The sequence below is a fragment of the Anopheles cruzii genome, chromosome 3, assembly GCF_943734635.1.
Source record: "Anopheles cruzii chromosome 3, idAnoCruzAS_RS32_06, whole genome shotgun sequence".
Taxonomy (NCBI): domain Eukaryota; kingdom Metazoa; phylum Arthropoda; class Insecta; order Diptera; family Culicidae; genus Anopheles; species Anopheles cruzii.
Genome location: NC_069145.1, coordinates 15,517,301 through 15,543,459, shown reverse-complemented (window position 1 = coordinate 15,543,459; position 26,159 = coordinate 15,517,301). Strand labels below are relative to the sequence as shown.

The following is a 26,159-nucleotide window of genomic DNA, read 5'->3' as shown; positions in this document are numbered from 1 at the left end:
AACGCGAAACATTTCATACCGTTCAAATTCACCATTTCATGAAATATTTCCACCACATGCACCACAAGTCGACATAAACAGTCGACGTGCAGTCAAAACTTTAAATTTGAAGAAACAGACAGGGAAAATTATTCGTTAATTATCAGCGACGTGCAAAACAAAGCCCACATTTGATATGCAAAATTTTTCCCACATTGATAGCACATTTTTATACTACTGTTGCGGCGCTACTGTTTAGTCATCTTTAGGCCCACTCCGCGACGATTCACCACCAATATCGAATATCCCTGCCCTGGCTTTTTATTCATTATATATTTTTTATTACTATTTCGCTCCACTTGTTCACTAACCTAACTTAAATATCTCGTTTCGTGGTGTCTCTCCCTCGCGCAGATGCGTAGAGACGAGTACCGTAGTCTAATGAACCACAAAATTGGGGAACAAAAACACTAAACTAAGGAAAAAATGTAAACTTGCTTGTACACGTACTAATTACACTTTCTCTTTCACGTGCTCCGATCAACGACGGCTTGGCGGATGCGGAAAATAGAGCGCGCGCGCACTTACGGTGCCTCATTTCCGTGCGGTCACAAGAACCGGTCTCTTTAGGGTGAGTGAGCGCGTTTTTATACATCTTCTCAGTGATTTGTTTCACCATTTTGTTCCCTCTTCTCTACCGCCCCTCGTATAGTGTACTACTTATGTCGTCATTCACTGGTGGCCGGCCACATGGTAGAGGCATCTCGTTAATATTTCCAATTACGGTTTCTATTCTCTTCGCTCGCCTTTTTTATTCCCTTTCTTAACCGAAACAAAAAAACACAATTAACCCAGCTTCTACGAGACGAGATCTAACTGATGAATATGCGTCCATACTTGATGATTTTTTTTTAGCTCTTTTTTTGCCTGTGACCAATCATCCGTTAACGGGGCTCCGTTACAGCTACAACGTGGTGCCGCCGCCGAGTGCCGGGTTTCCCTTTCTCTAGCACAATTTACGTGTTTTGCAAACTATGTTTTAACCTTTTCACCGTTAACGATCCCGTTTCGCGCTCCGGATCAATCGCGTTGGACGCACGTTGGACACAATCGCGCTGTGCGTCATGTGCCTCTCGCTAAAGTCTACTTAAAAATTGAGCACTCGGCGACCAAACCGTGTGCCGAACAAATAAATTGCAAAAAAGGATTCTTTCCCCATCATCATGCATGATAGACATCGCTAAGCTAGAAAGCGATCCAATATCCCGCCTTCAACCTATGGCAACACACACGCCCCAGCCGCGAAGGAGTACGCTAACTAAAAAGTCGAATGAATCCTGTGTCTTCCGACATCGTCTTTGCCGAGAGAATGTAAGCCGATCGACGCATTGCAAAAAGGAACGTTCTGGTCGAGGGACACTATATACTAATAAAATCGGGGCGCACTGTAAGAGACTGTAAGGGCAAAGAGCACGTAACGGGAGCGGCCAATGCGCCGTTAGGGAACCGAAACACCATTCACCATGTACACCGTTTGTATTGAGCAGCGTACGGAAGAGGTTCGGCAGAAGTAAAAACAGGAACACGCGGCCGTATGTGAATGGTGCTGCTCTCGTATGTACAATTGTGTTACACTGCCCGCCTATCCGACACATCCGGCGCAATCGGATCGTTGACCGTGTCCTGGGTATCGATAGGCTCGCTCGCTTACTGCTTAACGCGCACCTTTGTGTTTTCTTCCTCTTCCGCAGAGGTACTGCTACCGTGCGCCGCTGCATCGCCCGAGGCGGACGATGAGTCCTTGCTCGATGCGCCCGATTCTCCGCGCCGCACGTACACCGGCTCACCGCCACGGACACTTTCCTCCGTTATGCTAACGCCTTTCACGTCCGAACCGGGCACCTCGAACATGGGCTCGAGCAGAAGCGTTTCCTGGGAACGGGTTTAGGTTTGATTGCTAAGTTATTATCGTTTTACCCTACTCATTGGAACTCATTGGTTCTCAAAACATTCGTAACAAATCATCAGACAAGAAACCATGACCATGATCCGAAATGTACGTGCATCTGTTAAATTGGAATAGAGTAGTGTTGGGATTCACTCACCATAATTGCACGCAGTCCACGGGCTCCGGTTTGCCGTTCCATCGCCAGCTGGGCGATGTGCTTCAGGGCCTCGTCGGTGAACGACAGCTCGACCTGGTCCATACCGAGCAAGGCTTTGTACTGTGGAACCAGCGCGTTCCGCGGTTCGGTCAAAATGCGCACCAACATATCGACGTCGAGACTGTGGAACGGTACCAGCACCGGGAAGCGACCGACGAATTCCTGCACAAATTCCCAAGAGAAAAGCCCAAACCGTTAGAACGGTTTAAAAGCGTCATTCAGTAGCCAGTTGGCGTCACTCACCGGAATCATTCCGAACTCGACGAGATCCTTTGCCTGCACCTTCTTCAGGTTGGCGTCTCGTTCCACCTGATCGTTGTCCATGGGCGAGGCGGACGCTTGTGCAGCCCGTCGTCCTTCCGACGAGCTCGCCGGCATTCCGAAGCCGAGATACTAGAAAGCCCAGATAAAAATTAACATTTAACACAACATCAAGACCCGGATTGGACCTCGCATCAATCTCCTGCCTGTACCTTTTCGTTCAATCTCCGGGCGATCAAACGATCCAGCCCCGTGTAGGCACCGGACGCCACGAACAGTATGTTGGTCGTGTCGACCTGCACCGTTTCACCGCGCAGCTTCCGCGGTGAGTTGCGTTCCGGCACGTTCACGATTGTACCCTCGAGCATCTTCAGCATGCCCTGCTGGACACCTTCGCCGCCGACATCGCGCAGCTGGTGAATGCCCGGCACCGCGCCGATCTTGTCCACCTCGTCCAGAAACACGATCCCGGTCTGGGCTCGTTCAACGCTGAAAAGACGGATCGATCCCATGAGAACTGTTGTCCACCGCCTAGCGATGCCGGCCCCACTAACCTATAGTTTGCGTCCTGCAGCAGCTTCGCGATCACACTCTCGATGTCCTCGCCGACGTAGCCGGCCTGCGTCAGCGTCGTACAATCACAGATGGCAAACGGCACGTCCAGACACTTGGCGATCGTTTGCGCCAACAACGTTTTCCCCGAACCGGTCGGTCCCAGCATCAGGATGTTGCTCTTCTCCAGCTTCAGTTCGTGCGTCTTCCTGTCGAGCAGCTCCGAACCGGGATGGTGTGCCCCGCCGGCACCACCGGACCCACCGTGGCCGGCACCACCGGCACCCAACGGTGGCCGGGGCACTTCGGACGGGGCCGAGCTCATCATCGTGTGCCCGATGCCGGAAATGTGCAGCAGATCGCCGCTGCGCGACATCGAGTCGAGCTGCTGCTGGGAGCCGCCGGGCCCGCCACCGGCCGCACCAGAACCCGTGGCCGGCGCCGGTATGTTGTGGTAGATGCGCTTGTAGTGGTTGTACACCGCCACCGACAGGACCTTCTTGGCGAGCTCCTGGCCCACAACGTGCCGGTCCAGGTACTCCATGATCTTCTTCGGCGGCGGCGGTGGCTTCCGGGCGCCCTTGGTCTCCGTGTCCTTGATCGTTTTCTTTGAGTCCACCTCCGACAGGACGACGAAAAAGTGGTGACACTTTTCACACTTCACGAACCGCGTCGAGCTGACGAACGTTTCAACGTGCGTACACGGATCGCCACACTTCGGGCACGACAGGGTGTTTTTCTTGTTCGGTGGCTCCTTGCCACCGTCCTTGCCGCCACCGGCACCGGATGAAACGGAACCACCGGAGCCACTGCTCCCGCCGGTCGGCGGTGGTGTCGTTCCACCGGAAGCACCGGAAGTGCCACTGCCGTTGTTGGTACCGCCGCCATCCTTCGAGGACGATTTATCACAGACCGATGAGACGTGGAACGAGCGGCGCGAGAAGCGGTTGGTGTCCAGCACCGCGGACGCAGGGCAGCATAGTAGCACCGAGGAACACCCATTTATGCTGTGCTGATGGCTATTATGCTGGCTGCCGGAGGTTCTGTTGCTGCAAGAAGAATGCTGGCCGGACGGAGAGCTGCTGCTGGTGGTCAGTGTTGTTAGCGTGCATTGTGGATGGTGTTGCCGTTGGAACTGGTGACTGCCGGTGATAGCGGACGACACTAGGCACACAGAACCTAGAAAAGGGTAGCAGGAAGTAATGACAATTAGTAATGACTCCTTGTGAAGCGAACAGTGTTAGGCAAAGAAAAGAAGTTAAAATAACAGAACATCACACAAAATAACACTTCTTGATCGTGGGATCGGACTGGAGTAGTCCACTACAAGGTGCTACCTAGGCGTGATGCTTGAAATTGCGAATCGGATGGCGAACAACTTGCAGTTGGTAAAGAGTATTAGAAACCACAATCCACAAACAGTTGCGTTTCGTTACAGTCGATAGAAAGAAAGAAAAAGGATTATTCTCTCACCGGGCCGCACCGTGACCGTGGTGACCCCCGCCGCGCGCGTGTGTTAACGTAAGAGAGCTCCCAATTGCATCTATCGCAATTGCAGAAACAGATAATCATCATCGTTATACGACCGGAGAGGCCGCCTCCCGGCTGCGGTTGACGGCGCCAAAACAGAAAGTCAGGCACGGTCCTCGGCTCTCACCAACCAGCCGATCCAGGACCAGCCCACGGCGGAAGGGTCTGATGTAATGTGAACCCCGCTTGGGGCCAGCCAGGGGCCGGGATGAAATGGTAGGTACCAGGTACCAGTACCAGTAGAGAAAAAAACAATTGCTCGCGGCAGAGAAAGTGGCGAGGGTAAGCGAGACCCCGTCGTGGTTGACCCCAGGATCGGGCACGGCTTCCCGCCGAATTACCCGGCCCAAGCACAACAGATGAGATGATCCTCAATAAACTAATGATCATGATGATGCGCGCCCGCCCGTCCGTCATATGCGAATCTCGTTAGCTTTCGCAAAGGCGACAGATTGAGATTGCGCCGAAGGGGGTCCCCGACCGTCCGCCGGAAAGTGTTCGGAGAAAGGCAAAACTCATCACGATCACCACCACACACCGTCGTCTAATGGTAGGTGTAAGGTACAGAGAGGGCGCCCCCCATAAGCGCGGACGTAATTGGGGAAGCCATTAGGTCACAACAGAAAGCCCAAACGGTGTCTCGCCCATAATGTACCACTCCCCACCCTGGCCTGCTGATGCTGCTGCTGGCGCTGCTGATGAGTGTTGTTGCTGGCCGTTTTGCTTTCATTCATTCAAACACACACGCGTTATTGTTTCATCCACGTGCACGATCGTGCCGCTCCGCGCGTAAATGCCGCTTAATGTCCCCGGCTCCCCGTCTGTCTGTCTGTCGTGGGGGTCCTTATGCGCTCCTCGTGCTTCGCACCCCTCTCGTTGCTACAGTTGCTAATAAAAGGCTCGCTCACGATCGTTAGACGCCCGGGCGCGTCTGGGCGCCACTCATAGCAAGCGGCCGTCGTGTGTCTCCCCCTAGCTGAGCAACGCGTGAAACGATTATAGACCGTCAAAACCAGCCGTCAGCATAATGGGCCTCCCCGCGAGACGTGCAACGGCAAACAAATGCACCTAAATCAGGGTGCGACGACGAGTACGACATTCACGGTCCATGGTCCACCGCCAGCAGTAAGTAAGAAGCGAGCGCTTCATGGGCAAGTTGGACCCCGCAAAAATTCCCACGCACCACAGGATGACACTGAAAGTCTGGCGACTACGCTGGTGCCGGTGACGACACATTGACACCCAAAACCGACCCGAAAGAAGCAAAAAATGAGGGCAGATCTGAAGCTTTCGACGCCGAAATCTATCTTCAAATCAACACGCCAACAGTTCACCACTCCAAAAAAAAAGAAGGCCCCCAACCAGTCATCATTTATCTTGGCATCGCCACGGTTCGGACGGACGGGCTGGGCGGACATGAATGCGACGATGGTGTATTAGGACCGTGACCAATCCGTGACAGTACACGCTGCTACCCGCACGAAAAAGTCTCCCCGTGCTCCCCGTAGCGGGAATTAGTGGTTTAGTAATTTTTCATTAACGAACCGCGCGCGCGCAAGTGAAGGTGGTCCGCGGTCCGTGTTGCGCGTACCCCGTCGGGGGAAAGGATCATCTTTCTCACCCAACACCGCAACTCTCGACTGTATCTAAATAAATCACCTCGTTACCCAATCGATCAAAAGGCACGCGCGCGATATTATGTTTTGCGCCTCCTGCTAAGCCAAACAAAAATGCACCACAAAAAGGCTCCAGAAGTGGGCGCTCTCTAAAATAGTTAACGTTGAGCAATCGAATCCATGCGGAGCCGGGCCTAAAATTACATCATCCGAAAAGGCGCCCTGGCCCGGCATTGTTGCCGGCCAGGCCCAGTGACAGACGGCCGGTTTTTTGGCGATCGACCACCGGCATCCCGCAACGGTGCACGGCAAAGGGGTTTGAATTTGACGTGCAATTTTGACAGTTTGGCAGCAGCCGCAGGTGAAAGTGTTCAGCGCTGATGACAGTAATCAAAGCAATCGAGTGGCGATGGCGACGGCGGTGTGACGGTTGTTAGATCGATGAATTACCGCCATCGGGGGCCGCTGCCACCTTCTCGCCAAAAGCTGCCGGTCCGTCCATGCGTGAAATGGCGCCCAAGTCCGGCGCGAGTGAGTCTTCACTTCAGAGTGGCCAAACCAAACACCCCCAAAAACACACACGAGCCAACAATTAACAAAACAAAGCCTTGTGCCTTTGGCCACACACTTCCGTGTTTAAGTCAGTGGCGCGCGGCGCTCTGGTGGGGCTGGTTGGCCATTGTTTACGAGCATTCCAGCAGCGCCGCGCCGTGGTGATGATTAATGACATTTCTAGCATATTTTTCATTTTCACAGTCCAACCCTGCCCTAAATGGGTAGCTCAGCGCCGCCGCCGTTCAGCCCCCGGCACACAGGAGGGCCCTCATCGCACTGGCCGGACAAATGGTGTTAATGGCCGCGTTCCAGAAACGTTGATTTCTGAAGCTCGACACAGTCTTTCGAGAGCGCCACCCCGTCGGCCTGGCCTCGGCGAGTCCCTGCTCCAAATGACCCGCACATATGCGTCTCACAAAGAGCTGGGTAGCACACCCTTATACGGCGGCGGCGGCGGGCTCAAGAGCTTTGCGCCTTCTCGCGAACCGTGGTCGTCGGTGGCGTTCAATTGGTTCGAGAACTCTTAACGCACCGAAAACTGTCGGGGGAGCCCCCTGAAGCCCCCTGAAGATGGCGTAATTCCAGCGACATTTTTCATCGGGCCGCACAATGGCCGCTACACACCATATACCAGGTAGGGTATTTTGCAATAATGGCCAGCAGAAAACCAACAAAAAAAAACGAAACAAAACCCGCGATCCCGCGATCATAACTGCCAAACCTTAGCGAATGGCCCGCACAGGCCGCGGTCCGTCTAAGAAAGGGTCAAAAGGATTTTTTGGGTCACCACCACCGTCTTCTTAACAACGCCAGGTCAGTGCCGGTTGGCGGGAGGGATTTTGCACAAAAAGATTGCGGTGCCGCGACGACCACGACGGCGGTGGTTTATTATTATTTTGGCCACCAGACTTGGCGGAAGAAAATGAAACGCAACCATAAAAATAGGGAACAGAAAAACTATGCAAAGAGACCAGAAGCAGCACAGAAAAAAAGAAGGAAACCCGTACCACGTGAGTTAATAAGTAGTTGAGCGGGCTTTGTAAAATTAACTCTAAATGTGTTGATTTGATGTATCAATTTTAACGTCTGAACGGCGGCTTTATTTGTAAAATACCTACCAAGGTTTTTACAATAAAAATCTACCAAAAGCATGAAGAAGGTTACAGTAAAATCCTCGTGAGACGCGGAATGAGATGTACACTCCCCAGGGGGGATGCAATTCACACTTAAATTCGGATTCGTTACCCAACTGTGACTTCGATTCGTGACACGGCTCCAACCTCTTTCTATTGCCGCCCTTAAGGTCGGTTTGATTTAATTTCTATTATTCTACATTCAAAAGTGTGATCTACCAACTGGTTGTTGGTGCTTTCCGATCAGTTATAACCGCCAGACGATCAATAGCATTCCAATCTGCATTCCAAAATATGGAGAGCGTAACTCTTCTCAGGTTCTTCTTAGAAGGTCTTCACCGGTTCCGTGTGGCCTACACAGCGCAATATAAAAACATTAAATAATCAACCAACCAAACTTTTCAGTAAAATAAGGTGTCTTTTAAGAGATTCTTCGCGAGTTTGACGCCAGCATTCATAGAGTCCACACTTCTGCAAGATCATACTATCTCGCCACAATTTCGCTTTCTACTTCTTGTACAAAGACGCGAATTCATAGATTACAAAACCAAATGATAAGGGTGATTTTGTGTTTTTTTTTAATCTCAGAAGAACGGACCGGGCCGTATTTATGATTTTGTGTTGTCACTGATACACACATTACGGGTCGTCATGCTAGACATCATTTAGTGAATCGGTTCTGTTGAACAGCTGATAGACATTGTCAAACTGATTACGGGCGAGACTGCCAAGTTTACAATAGGCGAAAAAGGAACGAGGGCGCAAGAGCAGTGGTACAACTCGATGCAAAGAAGTATGATGGAGTTAAAAGACGTTGAGAAAATCGAACACTGGTGTGCCCGTTATATCAAGGAAATGATCGAGTGCGTCGTGTATGGATGTCTATGAGAAAATATTAGACAATTAGAGCCAACACTTCGCATTGATCGCACTCTCCTGTGATAGGCGCTTCAGGTAGCGCTTCTCATAGCACAAGGGAACCTGCTACACACCGAATGGATAGTCGTTCCTGTTCCTGTTTCCTGAGAGTGGTTACGTGTGCGTTTTCCCGCGCGGCTGGATACGGTTGTACGCAAAGAAGAAGAGCCCCAGACAGCGTGTTTTAGGGAGTGCTGTAATGATGCCACCACAATGCAATTCACACCGCAATGCATCAACCATATCGAGCTTGGGCTCATCTTATTTGAGGAATGATCCTCATCAAAAATATGTATATTTCTTACATGCATCTCTCTCATTACATTTTATTGCATCACCATCCGTCCGAAATGGCATACATTTTGGTTAAACGAAATAATAAATTAACAGAAAAGACGGATGACGAGCCTAAACTCCATTTAAGGACACTCGTGCTCCGTCTCCTTCGCTGCGTAGTGCCTCTTGCTGGGCAACTCCTTGCAACATGGCGTGCCCCGGTCGGTCGTAATGACGTGTGTCATTCCGGCCCCTGGAAAAGCATAAATAATACCCGTATGATCCCGGTGTACTGTTGTTATTAATGTTACTTTAATATAAATAATCCCGTCCATTGCGCAGTGGGTCATGCGGGCCTTCGCCGCGAGCTCACCTGCGTGCCTGCGCCGCGTGCGTGCGTGCCTGGAATGCGCAAGCTGGCCGAAAAGTGTAAAAACAAAACGAAAAAAAACGGTCCGTGTACGCCGGGGCGTGGTGTAGCGGGCCCCAAAAGTGCACCCAGCAGTGGTCATCGTTGCCGAAAAACTTTGCCAATAGCGAATTGCCCCATTTCATGCTCCGCGAATGGGCTCCTTGGAAGGAAAAAATCGGCGACCTCAGCGATCCCCGATTGACCGATCGACGGCGGCGCACCTTGATCCATTGCGCCCCTCCGATACATTGCGGTCGTGAAATGTGAGGTTAGTTTCTTCACCGCAACCGAACCGAACCGCCGTGCGCACGCATTGTTCCGTAATTTATGGCCTACAACACACCGCACATTTTGCTCCTTAAAAGTGAAACAACACGTTCGATGAATCAACCGCCGGAGCATGGGTGCCCCCAGAAATTGCGTCCGGGGGTGCGTCGGGGTTCGTCGCTTATGTTATGATCGTTGTGCGACAAGCAATCTTTTCCATACCCAGACTATGGGCCCTGCCGACGCCGAGGAAAGGCGACACACAAAGTTGGCAATCGGATCGCTGTCGGGCCGAAGAAGGTTCACGGGGACTCGATACGAATTATGCCGGGCGCGCGCATAGCATTCGGCATTCGTTATGAGGTACGTCGCGCCGGAAAGTGCATTGAAAAAGAAGGATGTCAAGGGGCCCCCGGTGTGTGCCAGGCCGTCTACTACATCGCCGACGCCGCCGCCGCGTTGAGGGCGTACGCGTACGTGCCGCAAAATAAGTGTTGTCCAAAAATGGTGGAACCGGTCCTACGGGCCACTATGTAGATCTATGATTGTTTAATGTAGCGATCATTTCGCCACACGTGCGCGAGCGCGCGCTTTATTATTTGCAATTGCACTCGACGACCTCGGCATTGCAAACCAGCCCCGAACAGACGATGCAACAACGTGCACGCTTGGGGCCATTTCGTAGGAAGTGGCCCGCCATACGATGGTTGTGGGAAAACGCGGACCCCGCGAGTGCAACAAACACATCAACGCAACAACGAAACACTGGTCCCATTAACGACCCCCCCGGGGGCAGGGGCGGTGTGTCGCGTGAAATCATCAACACAATAAAAAGAGAAATGTTGCAAGATCGCAGGCACAGAAGACGGCGGAACGGCCCATTTTTCTTTCACGCGACACACCACGTGCGTTAGTTTGGAAGGCTCGGTCGATCGATCAGTGTTCGAATCAGGGGGAACTGCCGCCTCCTGGTGTGACTACCAGGCGCTTGTGGTATGCACCCCTGGGGCAATAAGACTACCCTGGCCTATGCGATAGAATTGATAGTTTTATTCGAACATCGAACAATCCGAGTGTTTGTTTGAAATAAAATAAATTAAATTATGGTCATTGGTTTCGGGGGTGTTATAAAAATAAATTTTGTTTGGTCAATAGTAGATTCCATCGCGGTTGGGACCGATCGATTTAATCGGGCAAATTTATCACAGACAAAATGGGATTCTTTCGTAAAAAGATAAAAATCGATGGTAGAATTCATTCGTTTAGTGTCAGTGTGGTACCGCAAAAGCAACGCGGATATTTGCTCTGCATTTTGATAAAATAAAGGACATATAAAAGACAAGAGAATAAAAATTAGAGAGAAGCAATTCGCGAGGTTAAGTTTAGTAAAATGAAATCATCATCTTATTTGCCCAATTTGGCACTAACTGAGGTGCACAGTTTCCTTGTGAGACTGAAACAGAAAAGGTACATTGTTGACGACAGGCAGCCCATCCGATGAGTTTTGATAAGCATACTAAAGACAACACTGAATCAGTCATTGTGCAATAAAAAACATTGAAACCCCGGTCGAGTCACTCAAAAAATGTTCAGGGCGGATCTTTTGCAAAAAAAATACTAAAAAATGATTCGAAAAAGTTGCTTTGGCATTTGCTGATTATGCAGCTTCGATCGTGGAACATTCGTCAGTGGCCGTATAAATAACTTTAACCCTGCAAGTTATCTTGAGAATCTTGCTGGAAGGCGTTAATTCAACGGATCCGGCTGGTTTTCTACGATCAAAGATAAACAAGATCGAAAGACATTAATTTTTGCACGACGAAGGTGTATTGTTAATCATCCTGTTGGTTGTCACACCAAGGATTGGCATAAGATTGGCACGATCGAACGCACACAGTAACACGTACATCGCTAAATCGTATCAATTAACAAAAATCAATCATGATCGTGTCCTGCTCCACGCTCCCGACTTCACTGTTCGGACCTGTTCGGTTGGTTTATCTACTGATTGCTGACCACAACACGACCGCACGGCACCGCGGGGCCGTCACCCAACACAACGAACCGACGATAGAATGAGGAAGCGGCTGTGGCAGTAAAGTTGACGACAGATTCACCACCACTCTAGGTAGCTGCGTTATCGGAGAGGCCTAATGGAAATGACCTTGGGAGAGCAACATATTTATCCACGGTGGCCGGCCGGCTACTATTGACCAACGGACGGACAGCACACACGAGTGCCCGTGTTCTGCGTGCATGGTGATGGTTCCGAGTGTTTTGCGAACTATATTTGCTCTCGACTCGACTCGACCGGGAAATCCTGCGGACACCCATACAACCCTCTAGAGGCGCGCAATCACCACACACACTTTGCTGCCCGGTGAACGGTGTGATTGGGCTCGATAAGGCATGACGACCATCACACCAGCAGCAGCCACACTGATAAACAATACTCAGCCGTCCGTAAACAACGGACCACACCAGCCAAAGTGACGTTCGACGTGCGGCGACGACCAGCGAACGTCATTTGACAACGGCCACGCGATGACAGGGTGGTAAACATTGGGACGCGAAAAAAAAAATGGCCAGACCGGAGGGTTATCAGGTTGTTTACACAAAAACGCCGTACGACAACGACCACTGCAGCAGCGTTCGCGATATTCGCGCACCCCTATTTGTGTCGTAGGCAAAGATGATGATCAGCTGATGATCGGTGCGATGACGAAGAAGAAACGGAACGTCCCGCGGTGTGTGCACGAAGCAGCATTCCAGCAAGAATCACTGACCAAACATTACCGCATAAGGCGGTCGGCTCTGGTTGGCTGGCTGCTGGACCATCGTCTTGCGACGTCCCGAACGCAAACAGGTTCCCGCAGAAAGCACTTCATCACAACTGCCCGTCATGGTACCATTTACGTCATGTTTTATTCTAATTACATTATCATAACAATGCGCGGTGTACCAATCACCACACCACGCGCCAAGTTGTCGTAATGCGCACAGCGGGAGCGCTTCCCTTGCGGTACACCAAGCTGATGGCCGAAAAATTTCTTCTCACCGAACACTCCTTTCACTGTGCCCCTTTGGGGTGATCGCGCCCAAACTCGAGCCCAAATACTTCGCCGTGACCTTGACTCGGCTGCAAACGGCGGAAAGGGATTTTCCAAAGGCACTCGGGTGCCCGATAGTTCGTGGTCTCACGCCCCGAAGGCATCGGCACAAAGGAGATCGATAAAAACGTAAGCAAGAGCCTTAAATTAATCTCCCTCTCTCTCTCGCTCTCTATTTGTTCGGTTGATCCTATAACTCTTGAGAAGGTTTATTTGCAGCCTTTTTGCAATACGACACATGATCGTAGCCACCGATCAGTGATCGTTGACAAAAAGAACACTAGGCTTTAACCTTTTTCCCGCAAGAAGAACGTCTAAAGTCACACTTGATGGAGAAACTGGTTAGCGGAGTGCTGGCGCCACACACAGCCAGCCGACCGTAAAGCCATCGTCTGTCAATCGACCGTAAAGTCATATCGGGACAGCATTCCACGGCAGCCTTGGGGACCGAATTTGCCGCCGCCATACGCAACGCACAGGCCGCGTCGTCGTCGTCGTCGTCGTCGTCCACCAATGACCTTCACCTTCACAGACAGCGAATCGCGGGGAACACCCCACGTAATCCACACCACGCTGTGGACCACCGGATACTTCCGATCCCGCCAAGAGATTGACAGCCAGAGCCGTGGCGAGCAACATCGAATATCAACGAAACGGGATCGGAAGCTCATTAGCATAAGCCGTACATCGGCTGCCTTTGGAGCACCCGCTTTATCGAGAAAGCTAGAGTGTTGCCACCCAACGGTGGGCGCACGAACTCGGCTGGGCGCTGCATTACCGCAGCCTTCAAAAGACATACAACGGCCGACCGTTCTTGCAGAACAGTTTCCATTTTTTCCACCGCAAAGGCCACCACGGTTACAGCAAAGTGGGCAGAGTACGCACGCCTTCTGTGCACCGACCTCGAGTTTCGAAACTTGTGAAAAACTGTGTGGGTGACCTGACTGCCCGATCGAGCCCACTGGTCGCGCATTTGGTATGCTTCACCACCGCGCGTTCGTCGGCCGATAATCGGTTCGAAAAAGGGGAGGCGCGCAAACAGACGGAGTCATTGTTTTGGCGGCCCGTACACGATCGCCACGACGCCATTTAGCGATCACGACGACGGTGCTATAGTTGGGCGAAGAACTCGTACAACTCCTGCGTGACTGTCCGACCAGTGGGAGGACTTCTCTTGGGGACATAAACTTTATACTGCCCCGGCCATTTTATGCACCCGCCCGGTGAACCGGTTCGAGGTACCGCACGGCCACAGTAAAATGCACAAGGCAAGGACCAGCAGGCGAAAACTGCATCATAAAACGCGTTGGGCGTTTGACTGATTTCCTTCTTGTGCCTGTCAGGCACCGCACCACAAGCCCAACAGAAACTGAGAGAAGCAGAAGCTGCTCTGCCCAATCTGACTACAGTGCACAGCCACCACACAAAAAAGCCCACCAAACTGGCCCCGGGATGCTGCTGAAGTGGGCGACCGCGACGACGATCACTTTACGGCGAACCTTCTCAGCAGCAGGCAACAGTCTGGGTGTGCGCAATCGTGTCACGGACGCGCCTGCCCCTGGTCGGACGCGTAACTAGGTCAGCTGAATCCTGTTCCTGATGCGCAACTACTCCGCCGCCGCCAGAGTGCAGGCAGGCAGGCACAGACCCATCTCCGCGCGCTGTCAATTGCATGCTTAATGGCGGCGCCGGCAACGACAGCGAAAAATAAAACCATACACGCGACACCATCATCCGATCTTCTGATCGCCACCATCGTGACGAGCCGTTTTTTGGCGGCACAGCTGCCCAACAGGTACTCTATTGAAAATTAATGCGGCGCTTTTCGAAAACCTTCGCCCGGGGGCGAATAAAACACTCCTCCCGACGGCGGGATGAATATCTGTTATCAAGTGGCCGTAATTGGGGGAATTTCAACTTCTTACGTCACACGCGCAAATCGGGCGGACAACGAAGAAATGAGACGTACGCGTACGAGGAAGGCACGCAATGATTCGCAAAGATAAGCAACAAAAAGAGAGACCCATAAATCGACACCAATCGATCGTCTGTGGCTTGATGGCGCACACACCTTGGAGATCGTCGCGTACAGCGCGCAGCACCTTACACCTTATCGCCGCGTATAAAAGGTGCGATGAAAGATTACACGTTGTGGTCTTTTGATTTTAGTCGGTCGGTCTTTTGAACGTGATCGGGCAAGACTATTTTGGCCGATGGTTGTTTCGGTGAGTAGAATTCAAACATTGTGAATTTGAAGGATCTCTTTAATGGGCTTCTTTTTGGAAGATCACCAATCACCCACCCTATCACGGACACGCGCGGTTAGTCCGTGCATCTTCCGGCTACTGATGGACCAAAGTCCGTCCACTTGTTTTGAGTCAATCCCGGTACAATTTTGTTGGCTGTGGCGCGAACCGGAATGTAGTGAAATGTTGTGCTTTCTGAAAATAAAATCTGTCCACATATTTTTTGCTTGGATAGTATCCATTTTAGGGCACGCTTTGGAACAACCCAGAGAGCTAACCAATCAGTTCGCCGTCTGTCCGATATTATGAGTCTGATATTTCTCTGACCCATTTATACATCTATTTATGTATCAAGCTAAATGGCACTGGACCCTCATAAGGTGACGAACGGACACTCTACGGCTAAGGTTGCAAGTAACTGCGGCGCAGTGTACTGTGATATCCTGTTGATAACAGATTGTACTTGATCATATCATCGCAAGATCGACGTCTGGTATCGATATTTATGTGCATCCTGCTGACTTTAACCCGAACATACTCCTTTTTTTGTTGAAAGTAAGCTGGCCGTCAAGGATTAGGCCCAAGTCCTCACTCACGATGCGCAGTGGGTCACTGACAGACCGTCTGAAAAAGATTCAGTGTAGTTCCCGTTCACGATTACTAAAACGTTACTGTTGACATTGATAGTCGTTTTCTTAGGAATTGATGTAACATTTGAACGTGACCCTTACGAAGCTGAGTTTGGAAAAAGCAATCAACAGGAGTAAAAGCCGGAGGCTAATGATAATCACTTGTCCGTCCGTCATTCAGCGAGTCATTCAGTCGGCCAGTCAGTCAGCCAGAGTAAAAGCGCCGACCCGGCGTACGCGCGCGTGCGCACGCACGCACGAATGTCCTAGCTCACGAATCATTTTAATTTAAACGGCAAACGCGTCCAACGTATTAATCCTCGCCTTTGCCGTTGTCATCATCGCCGAGAGAGGAGAAAAAACAATGGTCCGTTTGACACTCCGATGCGCATAACAAACGACCGTTTTAGCAGCCACCAGACACCACTGCGTGTGACCCGAGTTTTTAGTCATGCCTCCAAGATCTCTTACCCCCCGAAGGACGCACGGCTATCACGTGCAATTATCTCAGCGACTAGCGCGCGCGCGACAGCGCGATACTATTCGTTGCAGATCTCGTGGGGACTTGACCTTCAATTTTAGTCGGCGCCGTGACAGCGGCAGCATAGCGGACTCGAGACGATGGTGCGCCCGGAGGGGTTTTAAGCCGCCGGTTACCCGGCAAACCCACGACGACGACAACGACTAAGGTCACGGAGAGTTTTAATCAACGCTAATCTTAGCCAGCAGAGCGAGTCGAGACGGAGGCGCTTTTCTTGGAGACTTTTATTGCACTATCGATCTCCGTGGGCACGTTTGTTGTGGCTTTTTATTTGCCTGAGAAGGATACCCCCTTTCTCGTAGCCTGACTCTCTCCGTCGGCAGAATCATTTGGTAGCGGCGTGTTTGCCTACATCGAGCGAAGGCTCAGTCCGATACACCTAACGTAGACCGTGATCGACCTTCCCGAGTGGCTCACCACCGGACACGACGATACGCTCGCGCGCTATCTTACGGCCAACCGCAAGACGACAGTGTGGGCAACAGCCTTGGCGCCGGTCAGCTGGGAATTTGGTTTGATGATACGAAGCCCGCGATACGACCTTTTGGGGAGCGTCTTAAGTGTACCTCCTTCGCTGGTGCCGGTAAACAAAACAATGCGACTTCATTCATCGTACAACGGACGAAGAAAAATCCGTTCATGTTGCGTGAGAAGTGTTACGAAATGTCCACGAACCCCCCGCTATAAGCCCATGCCGGCAATTAGCACCCAATTGTTGCGGACGATCATTATCAACACAACACAAACACAAAACTGGCAAGAGTGAAAAAGGCCAGTGCGAAACGGCGCAAGAATATAATTGATTCGTTATCTGTGTCCTTACGAGGGCGATAAAGAAATAAGCAACAAAATGGCCACAACCGTGCGTGTGCATCGATGGTCGGCTGTGTGAAGGCGAGTTCTCACCTTTATCCTTTTGCACCGCCTACCACCGCATATGCAGATGCGGACTGTTTTCGCCACAAGAGGTCGAAGAAGCCGGTGGCCATATCGGTCATATTTGAGTTACAATGCGAATCTTGGTCTCGGTTTTTGCGGTTCCACAGCAACCCTAACACACACAAAAAACCCCTAGCATTCAACGTCATAATGAGCCCGATGGCAGGCAGCTTTGCGAATGGCAATGGCAAACCAAAAATGTAGCAAAATTTATGGAACGTGCTTTAATGGCCGGTTGGTAGTGGTGTGGCGGCCGTTCAACAGGTGGCCGAACTGTGAAATTGATAAACCTGGCCACATTCTAGCTGTTGGTGGTCTCAAGCGCATCGAAGGTCACATTCAGGCTGTGCGGCATTCCTCGCCAGCGTCGTACTAGACGAACCGTTGCAACCAAAAAACGGACCGCGAACAAATAAAAGACGAGTTGCTTGGAAAGGGACATCGCTCAAGGTCGCGCGCTCGCGCACAGGGACCATAGAAAGTAATGCAGCTGGCAGCAAAAGCCACGATCCCGGTGGGGAGGGCAGCAGTTAACTTTCCGATCGAGTGCTGCCCCTCGTGCAGGGACGGGCCACGAACCAAGAACGCATCGCGCAGATCGGGAAAGGGGATCCAGTTCCAGGTGTGTTCAAGGAGTTTTCCTTTCGCCTCGAATTGTTTCGTTCGCTTGCCTACAAGACGGGGCTGTGTGTGAAGTACTTTCTGCCGGTAACATCGCCACTACTTACCAGTACGAATATTGGAGTTCTTCGGATAGATCGCCAACCGGCCTATGGTGAAGCTGCCGCGCACGCTACGCATCTCGATCGGGCGCCGAGACTAGACCGTCGATCGGGAGAAGATTTTCACGATCCTGGCCACTCTCTGCTCACGCGCTATTCTTCTGGCAATGTTATTATTGGACACACGCAACAAATGAGGATCACTTTTAAGTTGTTCAATTTCTTCCACACTTAATGGCGCGTGTCGATTTTTACACCGAAACGTTACTCAATGTTTCAACTGCTTAGATAAAAAGAGGGTGTAACGCGAAACCGAATTAGTGTCACATAACGTTAGACCACTTATTGAAGGTTCATTATGGGGCTACATTTATGCCCGGCAGATCCTAATCTAGCTTAAAGTAATAAAACCCACGGTTCGTTTCGCCCATCATGCGTTCATCATCACTATGCCGGCCCCAACAGTGGTGTGGCTGCTGCTGCTGCTGCTGGTTGAAAGTATCTATCGCTTCGCTCATCAGACTGCGGGAAAGCCCAAAAATCACCATAATGAACCGCGAGCCTCCGAGAAGGAAAAAAACGCGAGTAACAACCCATATTTTTTCTCCCCTTTCGGTTTCACTTCGATCGTGGTCCGACGTCAGGTCCGAAAGAGAACGGCCCGGAGGAAAGCAACGGTAGGGCCTACGACGTGTACCAGCAGGAACCGAATCTCCATACTCTAACGGTACTCAGAGGGAGATACGATTGAGTCCCACCGTAAAACACGTACGTGTCCGAGACGTACGCCATAAGACGAGATCCAAAATAAAACTGGAAAGCCCATCCATCTAGATCGTCGGCACTTGCACTTTCACTGGCGGCTCCTCGCTGTTGCCCCATGTCTGGACCCTACCTGTAGGCCATAGGGTTTACGGCTCAAGATAATCGCTCTAATGGGCTCTCGGCCGAATACGCGCCCCCTCGGGTTGCATCACCCGCAACTGGCTACCGAGCACTTCCGAGGGAGAATAATGGGGCCACATCGTGAAAGATTAAACGAAGTATCGAAAAACTTTCACGGCACTCCCCCGAAATCCAGCGCCACCGCTGGAATGAAGCGATCAAGTGATCGCTACACCTGGAGGAAAGATTCCCCAGTTGAACTCCGTTGAGTCAGCCGCCTCCGACACTCTACGGAGGGTTTAACATACTTTTATGATACTTTTTACGATTCTAGTTCTTGTACACTTTGCTTGGCTTAATTTGAAGGTAATGTACACCGGTAAACCGTCGCCTTATAAAACCTAATTACGGCGTCAGCAGTGAAGCGGATGGAACCCTACGTAAGGCAAAAACGACGAACCGGACGAAGCACAGGGCGAGTGGGCAATTGGCACGCACCGAGAGCGAGAGAAATAGCGTCGTGTACCGAGCGCGCGCGCACGTCTTCCACCGGCAACAGTATGATCGCGTTTGGTGAACCTCGAACCGCATCGAGGAACCGCAACCGTCCGCAAAACGTGCGCCGATATGTTGGAAGGCGGCGTCCCGTCCCGCGAGTCGGAGCGCGCTCGAAGCACGCACACCAACGGGGACCCGTTTCGTTAGCGGGCAGAGTTTTTTGGGGAAACTACAAACGGTCAACAAAAACCCATTTTGCTGAGTTTTAAAAGTTCTCGAAACCACATTTTTCAAACGAGTCATCTCCCTGTAAGGATGGAGCCAAGGTGGGCCGCCAACGATGTTGACCTTCTGTTTGGTCCATTAATCAGCGGAAGCAACAGCAACCACTTAGTTCCTGGTAAGATTAGATGGCAAAATTTAGAACACAATATTGTAACACTTTAAACTTTATATCGGAGAAACCTTGACAGAAGATGGAGTGTGCTCACCGTCGCGCCACCGAAACTATTTCGGTCCATTACTCTTGATTTCGGAGGCCGTTTCCGTTGGATATCGGGTGGACCTTGGGGTCCGCGTTTCGAAGTTCTACAAAAACGCATAGATAAACTTCATTTAAAGTAGCGCAAGAGGCAGGCAGGATTATAACATTTACGATGAATATTGATTCAGACACACGATCCACGGGGCACAAGCGAAGCGGCGACACAATATCCCCATCGGAAAATAATATCCTTGACAAAACAAAGGCTGAAGCACCCAGTGGGGGCATCCAGGTGTCGCTTGGCGTCCCTGGTTCTGTGACATTGCAAAAAAAAACATACTAACTGGCCGCATCATTGACCGGTTTCGTGTTCTAGGTAAACCACCACCACATACTGCGCTTCGTTCTAGGTCCACCGGCAACCTATTTGCGCTCAAGGTGTTCCACAGCACAGTCAATCAACGGCAACGGCTCGACTCCTACGTTGCCTCCCATCTCTCCGTCAGCAATGCTACCCTCCTGCCCTGGGTCACGGCTCAGATCATTCGTTATTTATATATCATCCAACAGCCAGCAACGGCGAGGAGACCCTTCTCAAGAGGCGTGCGCAACAGGTTTCAGAAGTTCTAATGCTTGGACCTCCGGAACAGGCGCGGGCAGTGATTCGGAGCCCTCTTGTGCCGTCACCCGCCAAGAATGACGTCAATCGAGCCGGGAAGGCGCTCCAGTTCGTCAAGAAGCCCCTCATGGGATGATCCATTCCGTCGTGCGAGGCATCCACGGTAAACGTGTGGCAACTGTTCGATTATTTGCCATTAACAATTGCACTGGTGGCCGGATGGCTGTCCTGCCCTGGCGATCGATGGCGCACTTGCCCGAGCATCTGAGTGTTTCGTCCACTTCGAAGGTTTGTTTACGATTTACCCGTCATGCGCAATCCCGGGCCATGTGTTTCTCGTTTCACGGCCAGGTTGAAAGGGGGCCAAATGCGAGAGTGTATTTACATTCTTGTCCGCCATATCCTGTGGCGTCCGCGTGTGTGGGGAACGGAACCGAAGTAACGACGCCCGGAAGGGGTCCTTCTCTCAAAACAGCTGTAACGAAGTGAAAACACGGTCAACCCTCCGTTCCTCCGTCTCGGGCCACTGCATTTTTGCCACTTGTTATGAAATCATTGCCGCGCCATTTGCTACGGATCCCGCGGGGGCCGCGAACCGCGGGACATTTTTAGACCAACCCAAACGACGACGACGACGACCATATGTCCGGTCCACACGCTGAGAAGAGAAAGAAAACGGTCGTCAGAATGGGGAGAGGGCGTAGGTGGTGCACGGGAAGCAAATGTTGCGTCGCATTAAACGCGATGGTGCTCCGCGGATCGGTTTGCCCAAGTTTTTGCGTGCCTCTACACGAAGTTCCCACGGAACGGAACGGTTTCGTTTCACAAAGTTAGTGTTCTTTCGCCACTTTTTTCACAAAGCAAGCCGCGCCGAGCGATCGGCCGTTGACTTTTGAACTCTTTTCGGCCCGAAACTGCGCGTTTTCATCCTTGCCCCCACACGTACACCAGGTACTATGCGCCCCGCTCGAACTGGATTGTGTTTTTGTTCACCTTCAAGAACCTTGGCCACTCACACGGCGGCGGCGGCGGTCAGCACGGTTATCGGTACGGCCGGAAACACAGTGCGATTGTGTTGATTACAAGGTTGTATATGTTCGCTTTTGCTCACTCACTCACAGGCTCACTTTTGCTTCTCGCAATTAGTAAGGTGTATTACAAAACCCACCGTCCGGAACTAGTACTTTCAGAACGTACGGCCGCGGGTTCCACAATTTGCTGGGTAGCGGGCCAGCGGAATCAGGATTTGGACGAACGGAAAAACAAATCACCAGACCACACACAGCTCACGCTATCGCAGCGACCACGAGCACGGATGATGTGATGATATTTTTCTCCCCGTGTGCGTAACTTTATTTTCTTCTGCCCGCACCAACCACCGCACGAATTCGAGTGGTTCTTGTCGCCGCGTTCACTTGACAGCTGCGCGGCCACCGTGACATTCGAGTAGTGCAGACCGTCTCACTCACACGTGCAGTCGAAATCGAGCAGTTCCATTGCGCTCTTTGCAGCCGGCATTGCATACAAGTTTCCTGATCGACATGCGTCTCTCACGTCCAGGATCTCTATAGTGTTTTGCTCTCGAAGTTGTTTACCAAACGTGTTTTTTTGTTACTGTTTTGGTGAGTTGCTACAATAATTTCGCTTATTCCAACAGTTAGTCAAGTTTTGTTTTTACTCTTCAGACTCGGTTCGTAAAGATTCTCACCCTGGGACACACTCGCGAATGTGGAACACTGAAACACCGAAAACTGTGGAACAACTCGTGCAATGGCTTCCGCAGTATCGTTCCTTGTGGACCGGTAGTGAACGATCTCGGCAATGCTCGCGGTTGCTTTCGCTGGACGAAATGAACCGGGCAAAGATTGCCGCATTGCCATTTGCCGATGGGATTCGGCGAGCCGCCTTGACGGAGGCAGACAGTCCATCGATCGATTGTTTACCCTTCCTGCCTTACCAAATACAAGTGCCTTGTTTGGAGTCCAAACCAGGAACACCGAAGGATGCAGACATCTCGGAAGTAGCTTTCGCCGAAGAGGACGCTTCTATTTCGAACATTTTTGATGCCACGTTCACCACGGACGATCGCCCAGTGCGTCCCGTTCGCAACTTTGCCGCCGAGTGGAACCTTTCCGAAGTGCTAGAGAGCGACCCCGAGGATCCCGAGATGGTGCCGAGCCCAGGAGAGAAGCGACCGTCATCAGCGACAGAAACAAATCTGCCCACTCACGAACGCCTTACCTCGGCTTCGTTCAACCACCTGCTGGAAGATGATGAAGACGTGTTCTTCGACGTCTCTGCGACCGGCGTGGATCCATTTTCGGGAAAGGGGTTGCACAAAGAAAATCACCATCTCGTGGCTGGAACGGTCACCTCTCTGCTCGCATCATCACCACCACACCGTGAACCGATCGCCAGGAGTAGCCCGATGATAGCGACACAAACATCACCTTCCGTATTCGCGACCCAGAAGAGTTCCTCTAGACAGCGGTTAAACTTCCAGCGCCTGCGGTTGGCGGACGTACCCAGAGCACCTCTCGGAAATCTTCGGTTCAGCCCGAACACAAGTTGTAGAAAGGTTACCGACCACAAAATTGAGCCCGATTTCGGCCTACCTCCCAGCCAGGAGCATGATCGGAGCATTATCGGAATTCTGCGTCGTCCAAATGGCAGGGCCCGAATAGCAGACTCCGAAAGTGAAGACGACAATCCGAAGGCGACGAGTCGCGACAGTAGCACCGAATGGTCCGGTGAGAGTACCGATTGCGACGAAGCTTTGCTACAAGTTCCTATGGTATGGGTTTTGTGGCCCGTGTAAAATATAAAGAGCACCAATTGATGTGTACCAATGTCTGCACTTTCAGCCCGATTCATCACAGTCACCTGTAGGTCCACCTCTCCGCAGATTCCGTAAAACAAGTCGATCAGCACAGCGTAAGCACCGTGGCAGACTTCCAACCGGTGTTGCTTTCCTCGACTTGGAAGCGGCGGTCAGCGGAACAGATTCGGAAGATGACGAAAATCACCAATTTGAAACACAGCTTGACGGGTTCATCGTTAGCCAGGTCGCCGACATGGATCGGACTGCGCACTCCGTCGACATGCAGGCCATCTACCTACAGTCTCTGAAAGATGCACGACAACGGGCGGATTTTAAAATCCCCGGTACACGGTACCGATACGCTCCACTGAAGGAGGAGGGCCTGGCAGAAAAGGACAACTCTTTCACAGACGACGATCAAGCTATTTTCGAGTCGCAGGATAATTCTTTCATAGTCGACGAAATTGTTTTCGAGTCGCAGCTTTCGCCACTGGCGGCAATGGAAAGGGATCTAGCCGAACGGGAACGATTGGCCAAACGGAAGAAGGTACAGCGGCATGACAAGCAGTCCCAGTGCAAACGGCGCAAAAGAGTTGTCCATTTAGAGAGCAGCGACAGTGATTGAGCATCCAATGGCCATGGTAGACTTAAACATTGTATAGAATCTGGTACGGATCGTCGAGTTGCCAGAAGCCGGTGTAACTGGATGATTTATAAAATGTGGCCCAGCATGGAGTGCTATTGCATTTATCCACCACGCATTGGTGGTTTGTCCACGTTTTGACTTGTTATCTGTTAATGACATGAAACCCGTAAAAACTATTACGCTTCTTTATTATACAAGCTAAAACCGAACTTCTTGCGTCTTTCGACTAATTCAAAGTTTTCCTTCAACGCCAATGATAATGTTATGCTGGTAAGTAGTTGTTTTTCCTCAGCAAAATCTCACATGATTTTACTTTAACATGCTCATGCCAGCCATCCGTCCTTCCTGTGGCCATAGACTGGCGGTGGGCAAGTTATACTACTGGGACCCTAAAATAACTGAAATTTGCTTATAACTCACCAACTCTATATCATTCTAAATCAAAGTTAAATCATCATCATCATCATCAAATCATCATTTCATCAAAGTAGTCCCACCCGGATGCAATGCACTTGTGTCAACGTTTGTTGAAGTCAGGTGAATACGGTGGTGGCGGAACGAGTCTGTGATGTTCATGGTCGTCCTGGCCGTGCTTCGTTTTAAACGATTCAACCCTACCCACTTAGAACATTTTGTACCACTTATAAACTCTTGTTTTCGATAGACCTTGTTCACTGAAGGGTTTCTGCAACATTTACAACGTTTTGGCAGCATGTATTTCATTCCCCATATAAAATTTAATGGAACTGTGATGTGGAACAGTTTCAGGTATTATGAAAAACAGCGAATTCACTTTTAACTGGTTACAAAAAGACCAAAATCGCAAACAGTAATTTGATTAATTTAATTTAACACAGATGTTGGTCACAGTGTTGCCATCTTGCATACAAAAACATGTGTCCGGTATAGCAATCACAAACAAGTATGAAATCAAAATTTCCGTTACTTTTTAGCCACATTTCTACGGTTCACTCGGAAAAGTAAATGGTGCCAATCGAGGGTAGGTTTTCTTATGGTGACGGCAACGGAACTGCATTAATTTCTTGGGCCCAAAACCTGTGGTCTTAATGTATGTGCATTAGATTTCTTTGGGCGAAGCCTCTTATGCCGCCTGGGGCCCGGTTTTTGGAACCTCTTTTTTGTAATTCCGTTCCATTCGCCCAACGGCTCCCGTTATGCTGCTCACGCCGTTGAACGACGTCGAAGACGGCGTCTTCGTCCTTCCTTCGTATGGACTTCATTTTATCATGTGGCACCATCACTCGCGGCCCCCATCGAGGCCATTCGTTCACTGTTCAAAGACCTGTGGAGTGCGCCCCGAACTGCGTCCCTTGATCGAATGTACCGCCAACATCGACGCCGCACGTGAAGAGAATCGTGTCACGTTGATTATAATGCTTCGCGACTGTCGTGGTTTTCCTGCAGGCGCATCGGTTTGGAAACTAATAGCGGGACGAAGAACTTTGGGGCCGGCGTTGGCACTGCGAATCATAACTCACCTGCCAAGTACGCTGTGGCAACGACGCGACGTGACCTTGGGAGAAAGTTGCCTATCCGTGAACTGCATTTAAGGTCAAACCGTAGCGCCCGCGGTTCTTCATCCTGGAAGGCGGATGGAAATATGTTCAATTACACATATGTCAAATTACACAAGATAGCATACAAATTTAAGGCAAGGCGCGAAACGGCTACTAAAACACTGATACTCAACACGCAATCCAACCGACTCGCTTCCGCTATGGGACCAACCGTGAAATAGGGAAACAGGCTGCCTAATTGAAAGATGTGCGATTGGTGAGCGAAACAAAGTTACCGTTTCTTCGTCGCCGCTGTGTCTCACAAGAGCGCGAAATTGCGGCAGGTTCTGTCAGTTCTGGATTCAGGTCAGGTGTAATTTATACGTCCCGGGATGATACGCTCAGGGCTAAGGTGAGATTTTCCCATTATTACGAGGCCATTTGTTTTGCAACTTTATTGCACATTATTTTATTGATGGGTGGTATTCACAGCTCCCCATATTTTCTCACCGTCTCTTTTTCTGGCCTCGCATAAAGCATGGCGGAACGAACATCATAAGCAAGTTTCCTATACTTTCCATCACTTATCGTTCAATTAGAGCACTACAGTCAGTCACTTGTTGAGGGTCACACCAGAATCGCGGCAATACGAATGAACCTCTGTACTATACGGCCACAAAATGAGGCGTGGCACAACCAACGCCCCGTAATTAAATATTGGATTGGATCGTCAGTAAAAGCGATCAAAGAACATGAGCCCCGATGAAAGCACATTCAAGCCTTGCATTAGACATTCAAAGGACACAGTGTGTCACTAGGACCGTACTCATACCAAACG

At 50.8% G+C, this 26,159-nt stretch overlaps 2 protein-coding genes across 6 annotated transcripts; one reads left to right on the top strand and one right to left on the bottom strand.

Annotated features, from left to right (window-relative positions):
• Positions 1 to 277: 277 nt before the first annotated feature.
• Positions 278 to 21,719, bottom strand: LOC128274279 (ATP-dependent Clp protease ATP-binding subunit clpX-like, mitochondrial). Of its 5 annotated transcripts, none has more exons than XM_053012418.1 (7): positions 21,614 to 21,719; positions 17,858 to 18,131; positions 2,960 to 4,136; positions 2,618 to 2,894; positions 2,388 to 2,537; positions 2,085 to 2,306; positions 278 to 1,911 (listed from the first exon to the last, which is right to left on the bottom strand). In XM_053012418.1, the coding sequence occupies exons 2-7, from the start codon at positions 17,928 to 17,930 to the stop codon at positions 1,687 to 1,689; spliced, it is 2,124 nt and encodes a 707-aa protein (XP_052868378.1). In that variant the 5' UTR covers positions 17,931 to 18,131; positions 21,614 to 21,719; the 3' UTR covers positions 278 to 1,686. The 5 variants fall into 5 exon arrangements, with proteins under 5 accessions (XP_052868378.1, XP_052868375.1, XP_052868376.1 ...); XM_053012415.1 differs by having other exon boundaries at positions 21,453 to 21,711; XM_053012416.1 differs by having other exon boundaries at positions 21,457 to 21,711.
• Positions 21,720 to 22,138: 419 nt separating this feature from the next.
• LOC128273643 (uncharacterized) lies at positions 22,139 to 23,964 on the top strand. Its single transcript, XM_053011658.1, has 2 exons — positions 22,139 to 23,131; positions 23,202 to 23,964. Exons 1-2 carry the CDS (start codon positions 22,187 to 22,189, stop codon positions 23,781 to 23,783), a joined length of 1,527 nt encoding a protein of 508 aa, XP_052867618.1. The 5' UTR covers positions 22,139 to 22,186; the 3' UTR covers positions 23,784 to 23,964.
• The last annotated feature ends 2,195 nt before the right edge of the window (positions 23,965 to 26,159 follow it).